The sequence below is a fragment of the Aethalodelphis obliquidens genome, unplaced genomic scaffold (assembly GCF_003676395.1).
Source record: "Aethalodelphis obliquidens isolate GAN/ISIS:26980383/991018 unplaced genomic scaffold, ASM367639v1 scaffold35, whole genome shotgun sequence".
In the NCBI taxonomy this organism is placed as follows: Eukaryota; Metazoa; Chordata; class Mammalia; order Artiodactyla; family Delphinidae; genus Aethalodelphis; species Aethalodelphis obliquidens.
In genome coordinates this window covers 12,960,000-12,980,562 of record NW_020837979.1, presented here as the reverse complement: position 1 = coordinate 12,980,562, position 20,563 = coordinate 12,960,000, and the positions used below count along the sequence as shown (strand labels likewise).

At 43.5% G+C, this 20,563-nt stretch overlaps 1 protein-coding gene across 3 annotated transcripts in view; it reads left to right on the top strand.

Annotated features, from left to right (window-relative positions):
• The first annotated feature begins 94 nt into the window (after nt 1–94).
• The window catches only part of RMND5A (required for meiotic nuclear division 5 homolog A), a 59,470-nt gene continuing 39,001 nt past the window's right edge, over nt 95–20,563 (top strand). For all 3 annotated transcript variants that reach the window (XM_027129116.1, XM_027129115.1, XM_027129117.1), the window contains exons 1-2: nt 95–593; nt 19,278–19,420. In XM_027129116.1, coding sequence (XP_026984917.1) covers nt 452–593; nt 19,278–19,420 — 285 coding nt within the window. In that variant the 5' untranslated portion in view covers nt 95–451. The remainder of the gene's footprint in view (nt 594–19,277; nt 19,421–20,563) is intronic.

Sequence of the window (20,563 nt, the reverse complement as noted above, 5' to 3'; positions counted from 1 at the left end):
CGCCCGCGCTCGCCGGGTTGTCCCCCCCTCGAGGGTGCGCTTGGTACGGCCCGCGCCTCCTCCTTCTCTAGCTGGGGTGGTTGCCTCCCCCTCGGGTCGGTGGCGCTTGGTGCCGCCCGGGAGAACCAGGTCATCGGTCGGTTCCCGTGAAAACAAAAACAATCGGCGGCGCCTAGGCTGGCAGCCGAACGCGGGGATCGGGGGCGCGGGGCCGGGTGGGACCAGCGAGCGGGAGCAGCGGCGACGCGCCGGGGTCGGGGCGCCATGGGGCAGGCGGGCACGGGCTTCGCCGGGGTCCCCCGGCGCCGGGGCTAGCGCGTCCGCCGCCTCGGCCGCCCGCGCCGCCCGCCTGGGGGACGAGGAGCAGGACGCGGCCTCGGCCGGGCCCGGGCCGAACGGCTGCGGACACCCGGGCACCGGGGAGCCGAACGTCGCCGCCGCCGCCTCCGGGATGGATCAGTGCGTGACGGTGGAGCGCGAGCTGGAGAAGGTGCTGCACAAGTTCTCAGGCTACGGGCAGCTGTGCGAGCGCGGCCTGGAGGAGCTCATCGACTACACGGGCGGCCTCAAGCACGAGATCCTGCAGAGCCACGGTAGGGCGGCCCGGGTGGGCGCGCGGGGCCGGGCCCACCCGCCCGCGTCCCTCAGGCCCCGGCGGGCTAGGAGGGTGCCCGGTCCCGCCTTCCCCGGGGCGCGGAGACCCACCAGGCCCCTGTGACTTTTTCTCCTTCTCTCGCCCGATTTGTCTCGAACCTGCCCCGTCCTCGTTGTTAATTACGAGTCAGCGCGAACCCACCCGGAAACCCATTCCGGAGCCACGGGCTCCAGCCCGGGTTAAACGGGGTTGGGGGCCGGTCCTTCGCACCTGCAAACTGCTACACTCCCGGGGTGGGCGCTCCTCGTCAATTGCCTTGGGCCCAAGGATCTGGGCCATGAGAGGGTCAGTGCAGCGAGCCCCCCTCCTCCCCTGCTCCGAACACTTAGCCCGGGGACTTTCCTCGCCTTTCTTCTCTTGTTTTTCTTTCTTTTTCTTAAATTAGAAACTCGAGTGTTATTCTTAGCTGTGGATTAACGGAACAGCCGCTCCTGCAAGTCCATAATTTGACTCTGTGTAGAAGTAGCTTTTCTTCAACTCCGCAGCGGCACCGACACGATTCCTAGGAAACTGGCTAAATCAAACTGTTCAGCTCTCCTAGCCTGCGAAGAGACAGAGGCAACTCTCCGGAAACACATTGTAACCTAAGTTGTTAGTTAGTTGCGTTACCTGGTCAAGTTTTTACTTGATTTCCTTTCAGAAAACAGATTTTCTCTAGAAGGGGTTTCCCCTATATTATTGCCCTGGGCCCTGGGGGCAGATACGTTGCCAGAGTTAACTTGTGGAAGCTGGTTGGGAAGGGTTTTGGGTTTTGGTTTTGTTAAAGGTCTGGTATCCTTAGATTAAAATATCCATAGTGTTTTATCCATCTGGGATGGGCCCCAAATCCCATCCCAGATGGGAGCAAGAAATAAAGGACTTTATTTAATGGATTTATTGAAGAGGTTGGGAGGTCTCAACTCAGAGGCTGAACAGAAGTTTCTGACAAGGGAGGTTTGGTAGCTGGGGTGATGTCGATACTGTGGTAGGAGCGATTGAGGACAGTGGCAATAGCCGAGCTTCTCTCCACCTCTCCTTCCTTCTTGTACACCTTCCTTTCCCAGACTGCTTTCAGTTGAGAGTTAGTGCTCATCCATGGTGAGGGAGTCTTAACAGCAACATCTCATCGTGGACACTGGCAGTCACGTTTGAACTCCGGGGAAGAAGCAAACCAGAGACCATAGTGGGGGTACGACTTGGAATATGAATATGGAAAAATGAGCAGACCTAGACGGCTGCCTGTGATGGGGAAGGAGAGGTGGAGTGGGGTGGGACTCCTGGCAAGGCTCTGGTGAACTTGGTTTTGGACAAAGTTGGCCTTGAAAGGCCAATGAAGATAGCCAAGGGCATAATGTCTACTGGTGGCTGAAGATGTATAGATGGCGTTTAGGAGGAAAGTAAGGTTTAAGATGGTTTCCTGGTGTCATTCCTACAGAGGAGAGTGAAGATTACTTAGGCTGCAGGGAAGAACGACTCTAGGATCTAACCACAGGCTTGAACTCCTGTTGAAGAGCGGAGGGCCAGGAGGTGCCCCCGGAAACAGAAAGGACAGGCTTAGAAAAAGAGAGGTTGGTCAACTGGTATTTGCTATTGGGAGTCAGTGACCCTCTTTGCTTGCAGTTTCATAGAATTGTTAAACTAGGTGACTGGGAGTTAAGAAAAGTAATGCAGATTGAGGGGTGAGGGGCTGCTTAAGTAATGGGGCTGAAGGTGTGCCCCCTCTGCCTTAAACTGGAGAGGAGATCTTTGTTTTGTTAAAGACAGAAAGGGAAGGAGTGGGTGCAGGGTGCAGACTTGGAGCGGTGGAAGGAACATTTCATTTTTGGGGACCAGGTCAGAGATTGAGGGCTTGGATAGGCAGAGCTTGAGAGGCAGAAGATGGAAAGTAAAATCCCTTTCTTCCATGAGAAGACAGAGGGCATATTAATTGTAGGGAAATGTGATTGTGAGCCTCATTTTAGGGGATTTGGGGCCCATCCCAGATGGGTAAAATAATTTTGAGAACTTGCTGAAGCAGGAATGTGTTTTAGACCTCTTTGCTTGGGAACTTTTCAAGGAACTTACGGTCAACGGGGTATTAGCCACAGAGTTTGCTGTGCTATTCAGTCTGATGTGGTGAATTGTGTGTGTTCCCTCTTCAGCCTCCTATTTTTTAACCTTCTTGTCTACCAAATTGCAGTCTTAAATTAATAATCTCTTTGATTTTTAAAAAATTCTTTAGTAATAGGATTAAGTGACTAAAGGCAGCTATAAAACATGAAAGAAAAATAAGTACCACAAGTGCCAGGTCTAGTTTTCAAAATAAAGTCTACTTTCTTATGGTGTTCTTACATATAAAAACAACAGACATCATGCTTTGCTATCTGGGTTATGGTATTTTTCAAAGCAGGTAATTTCTAAAGTTCTCTGCAGGGTATTACATTGAATCTTAGATATACCCTTCTCAAAGTCATATCGACTGAAATCTGAATTTGGAACTCCATTTTCAAGTTTAAAGGGAAGTTTGCAAGGCTCTGAATGTACCTGTCTGGGCAAGTGATCTGGTGGCCTCTGGTGACCTGAGGGAGGGGCTCCAATTGGGACCCTCCATTAGGGCTTGGGATCTCATTCTCTGGGCTCATTTGTGGTGATATTCTTGTAAGAATGTGGTGTGAATAAAGTAGAATCTTGGACTTCATAGATCCCCTAGTTTGCATCATACTGTTGGTGAGTGACTGCCTGATTTAGAAGTGTCCATTAGTGAGGGTCAGGGGATCAGGTCAGTTTTGGAGGTTGAATTACACTTTCTTATGTTTAAATTTCTTTTTTCTAAAGTTGTGAGTGGACAGCTATACCAAGTGAGGACAGTTAGGATGGTTTGTGGTAGAAACTGATCAAACATCAGTGGAGTTTAATTTGTAAGCCCATTGACAACCCAGGTCCACTCTCACCACTCTGATTCCAGATCGAAAACACTGCCCAAAGGGTGCTTGCCTGGCCTGCCCTAAGATCTCTCATTTGCTCTAAATTGCCCCATGTGGCATTTCCTCAACTCTGAGGGAAGAAGAGAGCACTGTTGTCATTTAGTTGTATCAGCTCTTCAATGAGAGTTTCCCTGTGAGTGTGAAGTTCAGTCTAATTTAAGAATCAGTGTAGTTGATGCCGTTGATGCTGTTCGGCGATTGTTCACAGAGTGCCCTTGATCTCATGTGGATGCTGTGCTGGTTCTTCTCAAACTTCCCTCACGCATGTGCACTCTTATTTTTCAAATGGATTCACAATTTCACCTAAGTAGATTTATCCTCATTTTAGGCAGTGATATTTGTGAAATCATAGATTTGGTGTGTTAGGTATAATCAACTACGTATTAAAAATAAATTTGTAACTATTAAAATATTATTTCACATACAACTAAAGTCACCATTCACATCAGTGGTATTGGAACCACACTTTGGACAGCCCTTGATTAACAGATAAATGGTATAGATACATTTTGGTGATTTGACTTGTGATTATTTATTATCTTTTTTTGGCAAGTATATTTATATTTTGTTTCTCATTGTACTTCTGTGGTGAAAGGGAGAACATAAAAGAACTATATATCATGTATTGCTGATACTCTAAATTCATATTTCGTGATAGAAAATTAGGCTGAAACAATTGGGTAACGGCTTTATGACATGTATGTGGTATACTTGAAAAAATTATAATCTTTGTAAGTGTAAAGGATGTACAGTATTTTAAAAAATTATTATTTTTAGGCTGTTATTAAAGGGAGTTCTCATATAGTTTCTGAAAGTGATTCTCAAGGAATTTTCTAAATTTAAAATTGTATTTATTTTGAGTAGATAATACATGTAAATGGTATAAATTCAAATGATAAAAAAGGATACCCAGTAAAAAAATCTCCATCTCAGTCTTTCTTATTCTTGGACCACTTCACAGCCAGAGATGCTAGTTTCCAGAAAAAATTTTAAGAGGATTCAGGGAAATGATAATTTATCACTGTTTATTTTTTCTTTGAAGCATTGGACCTGTGGTTCTACTTACTGTGATTTAGGCTTAGTATTATCTCAATTTGCAAGTTTGTAAAGACAATTTCATTTGTGGGTGTGATCAATACATATTATCATCTAAAACTCCGTGTGTGTGTGTGTGTGTGTGTGTGTGTGTGTGTGTGTGTGTGTGTGTGTGTGTGTGTGTGTGTGTGTGTGTGTGTGTGTGTGTGTGTGGTCTGACGCTTAGTAATAAAACTGTTTTAGGGCTTCCCTGGTGGTGCCGTGGTTGAGACTCCGCCTGCCGATGCAGGGGACACGGGTTCGTGCCCCGGTCCGGGAAGATCCCACATACCGCAGAGCGGCTGGGCCCGTGAGCTGTGGCCACTGAGCCTGCGCGTCTGGAGCCTGTGCTCCGCAACGGGAGAGGCCACAACAGTGAGAGGCCCGCGTATCGCAAAAAAAAAAAAAAAAAATCTTTTAAAGTATGATCCTCTATCTTTATTTATCTCTTTGGAGAATCAAAGAGAATTTAGTTACTATCTGCAGAATTGCTTCCTTTTTTTTTAAATTTGAGGGTGACAAATGAGAAGTAGGCAATTAAACATGAAAGAAAAAACAAAATAGATGATCATGTTTTAAACTAATTTTTGTGGTATTGTGTCAGTAGACAAAAACCAGAGGTCCATGGTCGCATGTTAGGCATACCTTTGCATTCTAGAATTTGGGTTGTATATACTACATACATATTGAAAAGTATGTTTATTTATATATGTAAATTCTCTGCTTTTCAGAGCCTACCAGTGTTGAGTGTACTGTGTTGAATGAATTGTAAAAGGATCAGGGTTTGGTGGACTGGTGCTTTGTCTTTTTATTCACCTTTATTCTTTGGTGTACTTCAAGTAGACTATGTAGCTTGGTCTTCCATTTGTTAATCAAACTTTTTGCTAGACAAGACACTCCTGAGAGAATAATACCTTTAAAGTTCTGAATTGAATAAAATTTGACATCTACGTTGAACATCTAGTCTGGAAGGTAGCAGATAAGTAAGTCAGAAAAGTTTGCGTGGATTAACAATAGCCATTGTTTAAATACTCAAGGAAGAGAATAGACCAGTCACCAAGCTACTTGGGCCTATTTTATATATGGTGAGAATAATAATAATAGGTTAGTGTTGGTGTTTTCAGTTGGGTTTAGAAGCAGATTTAACTGTCACCCATTCCTTTTCAGGCTCATTTAGGAGATATTCCTTTGTCCTTTGGCACCATACTCATTCAGACTAGTATATTACTCAGGATCCTTTTGGTTGCAAGTGGCCGAATAGTTTTAATTAAGATGGAATTTGTTGACTCATAACTAAAAAGGCTGAGGTTAGGTTAGCGGCTCCAGGGGCACAGAGGGTGTTGTGAGGACTGATTTTGGTCTCTTCCTCTCTCAGCTGTGCTTTCCATGGTTGGCTTCATTCTCAGCAGAGCTTTTCCCACATGGAAGTAAAGATGGCCAGTGGACTCATGTCATCCTTGTACTGCTTGTAATCCCAGATACAGGAACATGCCTGTTTTCTGTATTTGCAACAAAATTACCAGGGAATATCTTTATTGTCTTGGTTCAGGTCATAAGCTTTTCCTGAATCAGTAACTGGGCCTGGTGGGTGGAGTCCATTAGCCACCTTGGGCTGTGCTTAGCAAATGTCAGATGTATGGCCATGTGATGCACTGTTGCTCAGAGGAGAGAGTTCTAGAAAGGAAGACTTGCACACCCAGACAGAAGTGATAGATGTCTGTGATAGTTGAGCAGCTACAAGTTACATTTGATAACAGTGTTCTTTGAGATGGTTTCTTTATTTCTCAGCTTTTGCCTTGGCTTCTAACTGTAATGTTCATATAATTCAAATACTGAGTTGCTGGTATGACTTAATCTGTAGACTAGAGAATACAACTCAATTCATGTTACCTTTGGGAACTTATTTGAAATTGCTTTAATGATTGGTATAATTTTCCTAGGGTTATCTTATCTCTTAAGTAGTTTCTGACTCTGGATAATAACATCGGTAAGGGAGAAACTTGCCAACACTTCTGTGATACTGTCATACTAGAGTTAGTAGAGAAATTTCCATTGTTTTCATGTCTTAATCTTAGTAGTTCGAGTAGTGAGAGTGGTGTTTTAGGCAAACTACTATTCACTTGGGATATTAAAACTGTCTTGTTTTTATTTGGGGCCCTGCTTCTTGATCTGTAAAATCTTTGAAAATGACCACAAAATGCAGTTGAGGGGAGAACTGTTGGGGGGGGGGCCTGACCCTGAGTTGTGTACATGTAACTCCCAGAAGTTGATAGACACCAGGGAGGTGATGCTCTCAACGGGGCATTTCGTCTGGCCTTCCTCTTAGGTTACGTGCAGTCTAATGCCTCAAAGAACAGAGACTAGAATCTCTGGCAGAATTTGAGGCTTTTAGAAATAAGCTTTCATCTTATTTGGGAACATTGTTCAGGGAGTCCATAAGGCTTATGTTGCCAAGTCTTTCTCCACTTAAGAGGCCTGGGCACAGAGTGTTATCTTTGATGAGTTTGTTGTATCTGTGGAATCCATATAGATTTAATATCTTAGTATTGGTATATGAAGACATTTGGGAGGAGATAAAGAGAGACTTCTTTAAAAAGAAACATTGTATACATGGCCTCAGTCCTCCAGGAAGGTGGAGGCTAGTTCAGGAGGTAAGAGGATGAGTCTGTGCTTGTGGAGAAGAACATAAAGCTTTGTCTGTCCTTGAGCTCAGGAGATTGATTTGAGTCCTTGTTCTGCCACTTCACTGGTTCTACAATCTTGCATAGCCTCTTTCCTCTTCAGTAGACTGGTAAGTTATATTACGGAGTTATGGGAATTAAATAGATGATATGAACTGGCTTTGAAATCTGTAAAACAAGGTTTACTCGTTTTTTTGTTGTTGTTTGTTTGTTTTGCGGTGCGTGGGCCTCTCACTGTTGTGGCCTCTCCCGTTGCGGAGCACAGGCTCTGGACGCGCAGGCTCAGCGGCCACGGCTCACGGGCCCAGCCACTCTGCGGCACGTGGGATCTTCCCGGACCCGGGCACGAACCCGCGTCCCCTGCATCGGCAGGCGGACTCTCAACCACTGCGCCACCAGGGAAGCCCCTACTTGTTATTTTTAAGGTCTGTACCTTTAAGCAGTGTTAAGCAGTGCTTTAATTGAGACACTCTGACTATTTAGATATCTTTATTACTGGTGTTTGTTAACTACCATTCTATATCCAGCGGTCTGCTTAACACTGTAAGGCAGAGGTCCCCAACCCCTGGGCCAGGATGTAGCCGGTTAGGAACTGGGCTGCACAGCAGGAGGTAAGTGGCGGGCCAGCGATCGAAGCTTCATCTGTATTTACAGCCGCTCCCCATCACTAACATCACCGCCTCAGCTCCACGTCCAATCATCAGGCATTAGATTCTCATAGCAGCTCAAACCCTCCTGTGAACTGTGCATGCGAGGGATCTAGGCTGCGTGCTCCTTATGAGAATCTAATGCCTGGTGATCTGAGGTGGGGCTGAGGTGCTGATGCTAGCACTGGGGAGTGGCTGCAGATACAGGTTATCATTAGCAGACAGATCTGGCTGCACAGAGACCATAATAAATCAACTTCTTGCAGACTCATATCAAAACCCTATCAGTGAGTGGCAAGTGACAATTAAGGTGCATCTTATGGAGTAGACTGGACATAAGCAACACACTTCAGGTGTCACTGTCTCCATCACCCCTAGATGGGACCATCTCGTTGCAGGAAAACAAGCTCACGGGTCCCACTGATTCTGCATTATGGTGAGTCGTATAATTATTTCATTATATATTACAAAGTAATAATAACAGAAATAAAGCGCACAATAAATGTAGTGCATGATAAATGTAATGCGCTTGAATCATCCCGAAACCAATCCCACCCCCCGGTCCGTGGAAAAATTGTCTTCCACGGAACTGGCCCCTGGTGCCAAAAAGGTTGGGGACTGCTGCTATAAGGAATATTCAAAAGCTATACAAAACAGAGTCTTCAAGGAGCTGTATTTGGATAATGAGGCCAGACTTTTACATTTGAGAGGGGAAAAAACCATGGCCATAGCACAGTACACTATAATAGATAAGTGTTTCTGCTTGGTATAAATACTAGCAATTCAGAGAAATGGGAAGAGAGGACCCCTTAGAAGGAGCTGCTTGGAGGTGGGCTATTTCAGTTGAACTGTAGAGCACTTGATCAGTAGTTATTAATCACCAAGTATATGTGGAACTAGGCTAAGTCTTGTGGAAGTTACAGAGGACAAGCAATCGTCCTCATCATGCTGTAAGAACTTGAGGAGTAGTTGGGGAGATGAGCCCAGTATGTTTTTACAATGCAAGGCCATGTGTAGAGGATAGGCCAAATGCTGATTGAATGGTACCAACAATAGGATAGGGTTTGAGACAGGGACAGACTCTTCTAACCTGTGGGAAGTTTCAGTAACAGACTGAATGTGGAGAGTGGGAATATAGGGCGGGGTGCCAGGAGAGGAGGTTGGCGAGAACAAAGGTGTCCTGGGAAGAGTGAAGGACCAGAGTGGGGAGATAAGAGTAAAAAGAATGAAAATTAAATTGGAATCAGGTTTTATAGGGTCATGGCTATCAGGGAAGGCGGTAGACTGGGAAGATACTGAATGACTTGGGGCAGGGGAGGGAGGTGCATTTTGAACAGGGAAGGGACAGGGACATGATCTGAGACCAGTTAGCATTTAAGTTGATCGGAGTTGGGAGTGAGGTTTGGCTAGAGGCAAGAAGCCTAGTTAAGGTTTATTGTCAACCTCGATCTGATGAAACAGGCACCTGTTTTGGGGTAGCGGTGGTAGAGATGGAGACCCATGCGTGGGCTCTCCTGAGGGAAGGAGTTACCAGGACTTGGTGCAGAGTAGGAGAGAAGGGCTGGAAAAATCAAAGGTTAATCTAAGGTCTGAGCATGAATGACAGGTAGACAATTATAGAACCAGGAGGAAAATGGGAAGTTTAGGAGAGGGGAAGGTAGAAATTTGGGTTTGATTTTTAAATGTGAAACTCACATTCAAATGCTAAAAGAAGCCCTATCTGGTTCACCTATTCATTTCAGAGATAAATAGATGTCTAGAGATTAATTCTCTATATTTCTAATTTGAACGGAGCAAACAGGCTCTCTAAAAATATCTTGCAGACATTGAAAAACGTGTGCCTGCATCTTCCTCCTCTTCTCTGGGTAGTTCTTGCCTCACAGGCTACTGTAGAGCGTCACCTTTCAAACTTGTGCCGGTCGTGTTGGACTTGCTCTCGGCTCCAGGAGCGCTGTTAGTCTGTACCACGTCACTTAGCTCTCAAAGATAAATTTTTGTGTTTTTGTTTTCTCTCGTGGTTGGTTTTGCAGCCCACTAGGCTGTGATTTGGTGCAGTGGATCAGAACACCTGTCTGTGAATCTGCCTTTCTGTTCAGAAAGGTCAGAGGTTGACCAACAAATACTATCCTTTACTTGGTACATTTGCCAGTACATTTGTACATCACATATACCAAAAAGTTTGTTTTGTCTTCAGAATGTACTGCCTCTAGAAAAAATAAATGAGTGTTTTCTCTTTGTGCCTTTTCCTTTTCCTCTGAGTAAATCTCTGATGAGCAGCTGCTGTGTTCTAGGTGCTGAGGTAGCTCATAAGAAGCTCAGAACGTCAATAGGCCACAGTTTGGTTTGCTACTCACAGTATGAAGTAGCCCTTTTATTATTATTTTTAATACCAGCCTTACCTTTTAGAGTTTCAAGTTTTTCTGTTTTAATATCTTGCAAGCACATCCATGTTCACCTTGTCCACAACTTCTTTAGAATCAGTCTTGGACTCTTATCCTTTATCTCCTTTTATTCCCATCCTAAATTTCTTTTTTTCTTTTTAAGCTTTTTTGTCTTTAGTCATGCTTACTGAGATAATATTTCATTTTATTTTAATTTGGTTTGGTTCGGTTTGGGCTTTTGGGATCTTAGTTCCCTGACCAGGGATCGAACCTGGGCCCCAACAGTGAAAGTGCCAAGTCCTAACCACTGGACTGCCAGGGAATTCCTTCCTATCCTAAATTGCTTAATCTGTATAGAACACTTAATCCGTACCCTCAACGCTGCTGACAACATTTAGCACTCAAATGTTCATTGACTCTTAATGTTGTGATTTCTCCCTCCCCTTTTTAAAAAAAAATAAATTTATTTGTTTTTGGCTGTGTTGGATCTTCGTTGCTGTGCACAGGCTTTCTCAAGTTGCGGCAAGCAGGGGCTACTCTTCGTTGTAGTGCACGTGCTTCTCATTGTGGTGGCTTCTCTTGTTGTGGAGCATGGGCCCTAGGTGTGCGGGCTTCAGTAGTTGTGGAACGCGGGCTCAGTAGTTGTGGCTCACGGGCTAGAGCACAGGCTCAGTAGTTGTGGCGCACGGCCTTAATTGCTCCGTGGCATGTGGGATCTTCCCGGACCAGGGCTGGAACTTGTGTCCCCTGCATTGGCAGGCGGATTCTTAACCACTGCGCCGGCAGGGAAGCCCCTCTTTAATTATTTTTTAAAGGAACGAATCTAGAATGAATTCTGGAGTATAGTTCTGTGAGGTCTGAGTTTTCATTTAGGTACAGTTAGGATTATGTTTAGTAAATGGATTTCTTTCTGTTTATCTGGATTAAAACTTGTGTGCCATTTTGCTTTCCCCTTAATTCCAAATTTAAAATCTCTGTCCATTTTATGAAAGCGGAGTTAACTTTTAATAACTCAGAAGAGCTCAATTGCCATATATGTTTTATTTATAAACTTGGATATTTAAATTTTTTCCTGCCTCCACAATATTCATAAAAGCGTTAAGTAAAGTCTTAGTGATTTCTGGGGAGTCTTATTTATTTCTACCAAACTGTCCTAATTCTAGGTGGTGAGGTTTTCAGCTTTTTGGGAAATGTTAATAATCGTCATCATAGCAACACCTTTCTATGTTGTGCCTCACCATCTTTTATAGAGTGGTCTCAATTATCATGAGTCTCATCTCTCACGTGTTTGACTCTTAGGCAGCAATGTACTTTGTGGTGTAGTTGATACCTCTAAACTGCCTTTTATGGACCAAATTAGAACTTTTCATTATCTACCGATGAGCAGACATATCAACTGATGGCATTTGTAGAGCTACCTACCAACCAGCTGTTCAGTTTTAACAACACTTTCTTAACTGTGTGGGTGTAATTTTTTGTGGTTTTTTCCCTGGGCTACCATAAAAATAAGTGGCAAACAAAATTGAAAAGGCAAACGCTGAGTAGGGATGCAAACTTAGTTTTCAGTCTTAATGATAACATTGTCTTGCTTGTATTGGGTGGCCCAAAATGATGAGTAAATCATGTCACAAAGTTGTTCACATGGCTGTTTTAAGCCATGTGATTAGTAATGAAGAAAAATAATGGAACAAATATATGAGCAAAATGATCAAACTGTATTAAAAGTTATTTGTAAAACCAAGTTAAATTAGGAATTTTATAATTTTTTGCTTTGTGGGAACCAAATACCCATTTTTTTTTTTTTTTTCCTTTCTGTACGCGGGCCTCTCACTGTTGTGGCCTCTCCCATTGCGGAGCACAGGCTCTGGACGTGCAGGCTCAGCGGCCATGGCTCACGGGCCCAGCCCCTCCGCGGCACGTGGGATCTTCCCGGACCGGGGCACGAACCCGTGTCCCCAGCATCGGCAGGCGGACTCTCAACCACTGTGCCACCAGGGAAGCCCCTGGGTACACTTTTATAGGAACACATTATGTACTAAAGTTGAGAAGTATTTCATTTCTTTGGCAAGCTTTGGGATAATTTGCTTTTACAAACAAGGAAACTGTGGCTCAAAACACAAGCCTGTGAGTTCTTATTCCAAGTCTTCACCTACATGTTTAAGGGTATTTTTGTGGGAGTGTTGTTATTTGGAAAAGAGAAGGAACTTATAACTGGGGGGACTCTACTTTGTGAATGTGTTTTATTTGAAAATTGGTGTGTGTATTGATTGGTGTATTTATTTGGTGTTTGGGAAATTTAGGGTGCAATGCTCTTGGGAGTAGTACAGCTTAAGCATCCTGGGAGAGAGCAGAGGAAAAGCGAACAGCTAAACGTGAAAGGTTGGCAGCTGAGAGGGCGTTGGTTCACGGTGTTGGTAGTGCCAGAGTCTCCAGTGCTGGGCTTGAAATTGAGACTGTGTAATACATGATCTGTTATTTTTCTGTTCATTCAGTAAATAGTTATTGAATGCCTGATATGTGCTGGTTGCCATGCTAACCGCTGGAGATTAAACACTCAGATTTTCTACCTTCAAGTAATTTCGTGGGGGTGATAGACAAATAAATATTTACCATGTAGTGTGAAACCCTGATAGAGAAGTACAGGAAGCTATGCAAACAAATATTTTTCTAATTTACAGTTTCCGTGAAACTAATGGACACAAATCCTGAAATGGCTAGGCAGTGAAGCTGAAGGGGGGCAGAGCTTGAAGTCTTAGCTGGGCTCTATAAAAACAATTTAGGAGTTAACTCAAATATGTTTAATTTAGTTTGGCAGATGTCTGATTTTGGAGGAGACCATGCCTATTCCAATTTCTGAGAATATCATGCTTAAAATTTGTTTATAAAAGGTACTACTCTATTGCACTAAAAGAAAAATTATCTTTAACTTAGACCAACCATGTGTGTTGGTTCTTTGTTTGGATTTAAAATCTCTTACTGACATGCTAATTATTTTGCCTGTTGAATCAAGTCTAATAATAAAAGTGACCTTAAAAAAAAAAAGTACTTTTCTGGTGCAGCCACTTTGGAGGACAGTTTGGTGGTTTCTTACAAAACTAAACATTACTCTTACCGTGAGATGCGGCAATCAGGGCTCCTTGGTATTTACCCAAAGGAGTTGAAACTTAGGTCCACACAAAAACCTGCGCATGGATGTTTATAGCAGCTTTATTCATAATTGCCAGAACTTGGAAACAACCAAGATGTCCTTCAGTAGGTGTATGGATAAGCAAAGTACTTACGTCCAGACAGTGGACTAAATAAAAAGAAATGAGCCGTTAAACTGTACATGTATAGGGGCAACGTATATAGGGGAAATCTCAGTGCCTCCTCTCAATTTTGTTGTAAACGTTTAGCATGGCAACCAGCACTTACCAGGCATTCAATAACTATTTACTGAATGAACAGAAAAATAACAGATAGTGTATTACACAGTCTCAATTTCAAGCCCAGCACTGGAGGCTCTGGCACTACCAACACCGTGAACCAACGCCCTCTCAGCTGCCAACCTTTCACGTTTAGCTGCTCGCTGTTCCTCTGCTCTCTCCCAGTTTTATAACTGCTCTCAAAAAATAAAGTATTAGAAAAAAAAAGTACTCGTGGTGACTAAGTGGTGAGCACTGTCTCAGAACGATTTCTTTCATGTTTGTGTATGGGTTCTGAGTACAGGGAGGTCTGTCGCATTGCCAGACACAGTTGGCATGGGACTTCATCCTGGGTAAAGAGTGGCCACTCCAGTGGCAAACCTGGAATCCAGCGTTCACCTTCATAGCTGGTTTAGTTATGGTAAAGATGGCTGTCACAGTAATTGCCCAGCTTTCCTCCTAGGAACTGAATCCAGTTAGATTTCTTTCACAGAATGGTTCTCCTTGAAGCACATTTTGTTTTCAGACAAGTAAATCAAAAGAACATTAGGACACTCCCTTCAGGACTTAGAAGTTTGGTCTCAGTCAGTTTGTTATTACAGTGATTTTCAAACCTGTTTTTACCTTTGGCTGCTTTCCACTGAATCCATTTGAAAATGCATTAGTGGAATCCTTCTCTCTGAGCAGGGCTTTCCCAGGGTTCTCTTTCAGATTATTCCATTATACTTTTCTTGGGCTTCCAAATAGTTTGTAGAAATTATTTTTCCTTGGGGCATACTGAAGACTCTCTCAGTGTTAATTAATTGACCTTATATTACTAGTATCTATCATTTATAAAAACTAAGTTGCTAAGATTCGAAAATATCGATGGATTTCAGGGATGGGGCATAGAAGTTCAGCTGGTAAATTCCAAATGCCCTCTCTCCAGCTTGGGCTCTGCTTTTCTGTTCCTTAACCATTTGCTTACTTTGTTGTCTACTGACTGTAGAAACAAACATGTCTGGATGGATAGGAGTTATGGTTTGCATTTTTTAGGTTTTTTAAAAAATTGAGTTACAGTTCTCATACCATAAAAATCACCCTTTTAAAGTGTGTATTTCACTAGCTCTTAGTACATTCAGAGTTGTGCAGCCATAACCATTATCTAATTCCAGAACATTTTCATCACTCCCAGAAGAAACCTCATATCACTAACAGTCACTCTCTATTCCACCCTTCCCCCACCCCCTGGCAACCATTAATCTCCTTGCCTGTTCTGGACATTTCATAGAAGTAGAATTAAACAATTTGTGGCCTTTTGTGTCTGGCTTATTTCACTTACTGTTTCGAGGCGCCTCCACGTTGTAGCATGTATCAGCATTCCTTTTTATAGCTGAATAATACTCTGTCCTATGGATTTGCCACATTTTGTTTATCGATTCAGCATTTGGACACTTGGATTGCTTCCACTTTGGAGCTATTAAATGCTGCTATGAACATATATAAGTTCGTGTATGGACATACGTTTTCATTTCTCTTGGGTACATACCTAGGAGTGGAATTCTTGGGTCATGTGGTAACTTTGTTTAACTTTCTGAGGAATGTTTTCTACCGCTTTTGCACCATTTTACGTTCCATCAGGAATGGATGTGGGTCTGAGTCTCTATATTCTTGCCAACACTTGTTGTTGTCCATCTTTTTTGTTATAGCTATCCCAGTGGGTGTGAAGTGGTTTCTCACTGTAGTTTATTTATTTATTTTTGGCTGCGTTGGGTCTTCGTTGCTGCGCACAGGCTTTCTCTAGTTGTGGCGAGTGGGGACTACTCTTCCTTGGGGTGCCAGCTTCTCATTGCGGTGGCTTCTCTTGTTGAGGAGCATGGGTTCTAGGCACGCAGGCTTCAGTATTTGTGGCACTTGGGCTCAGTTGTGGCTCACGGGCTTAGTTGCTCCGCATCATGTGGGATCTTCCCGGACCAGGGATCGAACCTGTGTCCCTGCATTGGCAGGTGGATTCTTAACCACTGTGCCACCAGGGAAGTCCCTCTCACTGTAGTTTTGGTTTGCATTTCCCTGTTGATTAAAGATGTTGAGCACCTTTTCCTGTGCTTATTGATTATTTGTATATCTTTTTTTGTTGTTGTTGTTTTGACTGCACTACACAACTTGTGGGATGTTAGTTCCCTGACCAGGGATTGAACCCGGGCCACGGCAGTGAAAGCGCCGAGTTCTAGCTGCTGGACCAGCAGGGAATTCCCAGTATATCTTATTTGGAAAAAATGTCTATTCAGATTCTTTGCCCATTTTTTTTTTTTTTTTTTTTGCGGTGCACGGGCCTCTCACCGCCGCGGCCTCTCCTGTCGCGGAGCACAGGCTCCGGACGCGCAGGCTCAGCGGCCATGGCTCACGGGCCCAGCCGCTCCGCGGCATGTGGGATCTTCCCGGACCGGGGCACGAACCCGTGTCCCCTGCATCGGCAGGCGGACTCCCAACCACTGCGCCACCAGGGAAGCCCCCAAAATTTAGTTTTGATGAAGTCCAATTTAATTATTTTTTCTTTGGTTGCTTTTGCTTTTGGTGTCATATCTCAGAAACCATTGCCCAATCCAGGGTCAAGAATGCACCCACTTTCTTCCAAGAATTCGATAGTTTCAGCTCTTACATTTCAGTCTTCATTCTATTTTGATTTAATTTTTCTCTATGGTATGATTCTTTTGCATATGGATAGCTCGTTATCCCTGCACCATTTGTTCAATATGACTTTCTTTTTAACTTTTTTCCCCCCTTTATTTACCTTGGAGTCATCTGTGAGTCCTTTTCTTCCATCATACCCAGTCAAAATCCTGTTGGCTTTGCCCTCAGAATATGTCCAGAATCCAACCACTTCTCACCACCTCCACACCTAACACCCTGGGCTGAGCCACTGTTCTCATCTGGATTGCTGCCACAGCCTCCTGACTCATCGCCCTGCTTCTGTCTTGTACTCCTATCATCAGCCAGAATGACTGTATTAAAATGTTACGTCAGTTTATGTAGCTGTTCTGCTCAAAACTTTGCAATGGGCATTCCTATCACTCAAAGAAAGTGAAAGGCAAAGACTTTACAGTACCAGAAAGGCCCTACAAGATCGGGACTCCCGCCCCGGTCTCCTGGGCTTCCTCTCCTCCTGATTTCCTTTGCCAGAAATCTACTTTAGCCACACTGGCCTCTTTGCTATTTCTTGAATAATCTAGGTATATTTCTGCAATAGGGCTTTGTCCCCCTCAGTCTGGAATGCTTTCCTCTGTAGGGGAGGAAGAATAATTTCCTTTCTACCCTTGCAAGTTCTTGGCTGAGAATACTATATTAAAAGACAGATTAACCAGTGAAAAACAGTTTGTTAACATGTATACCTCATGTGTGTGTGGGAGATTCTCAGGGAAAAATGAGTAACTCAAAGAGGTGGCTTAGAATTCAGGCTTAAATACCATCTTCAGCTGAAGACAAAGGACAGGTTGGTATGGGGAGGCCAGTAATGGAGAGGTTACCAGGAAAAGCACAATAAGCAAGGATGAGGTGTGTTATACAGAGCTAAGCCTGAGCTGTCGTCATGATCAAAGATTTCTTTAGAGGTTTAGAGCCATTCTTCTCTGCCTGGTACAGAGAGGGAGATACCCTTACAAATGGAGATTTATTTTATAAATTTATGTTTCCTTTACCAAAGGGTAACTTCTACTCTGTTTTCAGAGCTTCTGTGTCTGCTGTTTCTCAGAATAATCAGGTCAAAATCATCCTTACGCCAAAGAAGCGATTTTGGGGTGGCGTATTCTGCTACCCTTCACCCCCCGCGAGGTCTCCACATGGCTAATTCCCTCGCTTCTTTCAAGTCTTTGCCCAGATGTCATTTTCTCAGTGAGGCCTACGATGTCCACCTGTTTAAGGTTACAGTTGCTCAAGCCACATACCCTCCCCATTTGTTTCACTCTGCTTCCCCCGACCCCTGCCAGTGGCACGTATCCTTTTTTGTCGTACTGTATAATTGACTTACTTTGTGTTTATCTTCCTCACCAGAAGGTAGGTTCTAGGGCAGAGATTTTTGCCCGGACACTTCTGTACCTGTCACATAATCGAGTGCCCAATAAATAGCTGTGGAATGAATAAACATCCTAAGGCTACTGTACGGTCAGGCTTTTTTTTTTTTTTTTTTTTAATTTGGCTGCGCTGGGTCTTAGCGCAGCCAAATTCCTGATGTAAATTAAAGTTTAAGAACCACCGGTATGAGCAGGATTTCAGGAGCCAGGTCTGTTGCTTACAGGTATGGATGTGTAGATCTATGAGGTAATTGACAAGTATAACTGAATTTGTCCTCTCTTGGTTCTTCTCTTTCTCTTCCTCCTCCCTATTTCCTGAGGAAGTAACACAGGGAAAGAGGATATAAACGGTAGTAACTTCCAGTTGATTAGTTGTGTGTGTCAGGGTCCCCAAGACTACCTTTAGGTTCTAGCGATTACCAGGAGGATGCACTGGACTCAGCAGGTAGTCACACCCATACTTTGGGCTAACATTTATTACAGCAAAAAGACACAAGGCAAAAATCAGCCAAGGGAAAAGTCACATGAGACATAGTCCAGAGGAAACCAGAAGAAAGCTTCCAAGAGTCCTCTCCCAGTGGAGTCACACAGGACACGCTTAATTCCTCTAACATCAAATCCTAATGAGTGTGAAGTGTTACCTACCAGGGAAGCTCATTTAGAGACACAGTATTCAGGTGTTTACTGGGTACTAGTCATACAGGCCCCCTCTGTCTAGCAGATACCAAAAGTCCAGGGATGCCAAGAAGAAAAGTAGCTCAGCACAAACCACACTATACAAACAGTTTAGGCACAGTGAGCCATTCTTAACCAGTTAGGGTGGTAGGAGCCCTCCGGTTCCAGGCCTGCTTGCAAGGTTGACCCTCGGCTGGCATCTGGGAACTTGGATTTCAGGAGGGTTCCTACCCCCTAACTGGTTCAGAGTGGCTCACTCTTGCTTACAGGTGGGGGTATGTTAACTCTTTTCTGCCCTGTTTCTCTTTTCACTGTTTTCATCATGGTATCCAAAGAAGTTTGTTTTTTCTTCTTTATGTAGAACATAAAGCATTTAGATTTACCTCTCTTTAGGAAATTTAGTAATAATCAAAATGTGGGAATGCCTTGGACAGTTTCAGTGGATTGAAGAAGTGAGTTTATTCATGTAGGCATATTTTCTGAAAAATGCCTTCACAGTAGTATTGTCTCCTGATTTTAGTAATTACAAAAGTGATTTATTTCATGGTAAAATTTTAAAATTTATTCCAAACAATAAAAAAATTAAGATAGCTTTCTTAGAATTCACTTGAAAAATATTATCTATGAATGTGACCATCTGTTCAAAGCAGACACTGATTTTTCTTCACTTTACTTCCATCTTTCATGTTCCAAAGGGCCAATGTGTAACTTGCCATCTTTGGGTTTGCTTTTGTGAATAACCAGTCTTCTTCCTTTCTTTCTTTTTTTATAGGTCAAGATGCTGAATTATCAGGGACGCTTTCACTTGTTTTGACACAGTGCTGTAAGAGAATAAAGGATACTGTTCAAAAATTGGCCTCAGACCACAAAGACATCCACAGCAGTGTTTCTCGGGTTGGAAAAGCCATTGATAAGGTATGGCGTTGAGGGGAGTGTCTGGCGTGCTTTAGCGTCATCCTTCATCTCCTGTCACTGCTTCAATAACATTAGCTGTCTCAGATTATTTTATGTTGTTTCTTTTATCCTTGCTTTTCATAAACTTTTGCACATCTGGTTTTACCGTGTTATTCAAGTTCCCTGTTGCTGTTATTTAAAAAACAAAAAGAAAACAAACCAAAAACCTTCCCTTTTTACAGCCTTGTTTTTTACCCATTTGCTTAAATGATTACCGCTCCTAGTGTCACGATGAGTAAATTTCCAAGAAATTTTCACTTACTATGAGGGAGTTTGTTTATAGAAGTAACTTTTCCTACTTCCTGAGTAATTCCCAGGCCATGACTCTGCCTCTGTTATGGGATGATTAGGATAACACGCTTGCATCTGTCTCCCCTGCATCATTCTAACTCTTGTTGTCTTCCTGTGAGCGTGCTAGTCACTTTTCTCCAGTGTTGCTTTCTGTGTGAGTGGGTTGGTTGCTAGCTAGCAAAGCCTGTCACTTGTATTGGGCGATTTTTCTTTTTTAATTTTTATTGGAATATAGTTGCTCTTGCGACATCTCTTAAATCTTTAACTTGGTGGTTTGCTTTTAAGCAGTTTTCACTTTTAGCACTGGGCCAATTTTGCCCTTGGAGTTCATAGTCCTAGTGGCGACTAAGAGAAGTGGCCTAAGGTTACTGTGTGATACCTCTGACTCTTTCAGAGGAGTTTGAAATAGTAAAACGTTGGGGAGTTTGTGACTGGTTATGGACATTTTTGTTCACACATTGTAAACTTCCGGGAGGGTAGGAGGAACTTTTGGGGAGAGCTGTTTGTAGTAAAACCGGTCTTATGAGCTGCTCCATATGTATACACGAGAACAGTAGCTGTAACGTAGAAACTCGTGGAATCCAGAGAGTGGCTGTAACTCGTGGGTAAGTCTGTTAGAAATAATCCTACAGAGCAGCAGTGTTGAAAAGCTAGGCTCGAGGCAGCCTCAGTGAGCACTAGATGCTTGTAAGGAGATGTGGTTAACTGGTAGGCACGGTGTGACAGGACTGTGAGTGGTGGGGCTCGGGGGACTGTTTGGGTAGCTGTGCCTTCGGAAGTGTTAGTGCCCTTTGGAGAGCTCTCACCACTCCC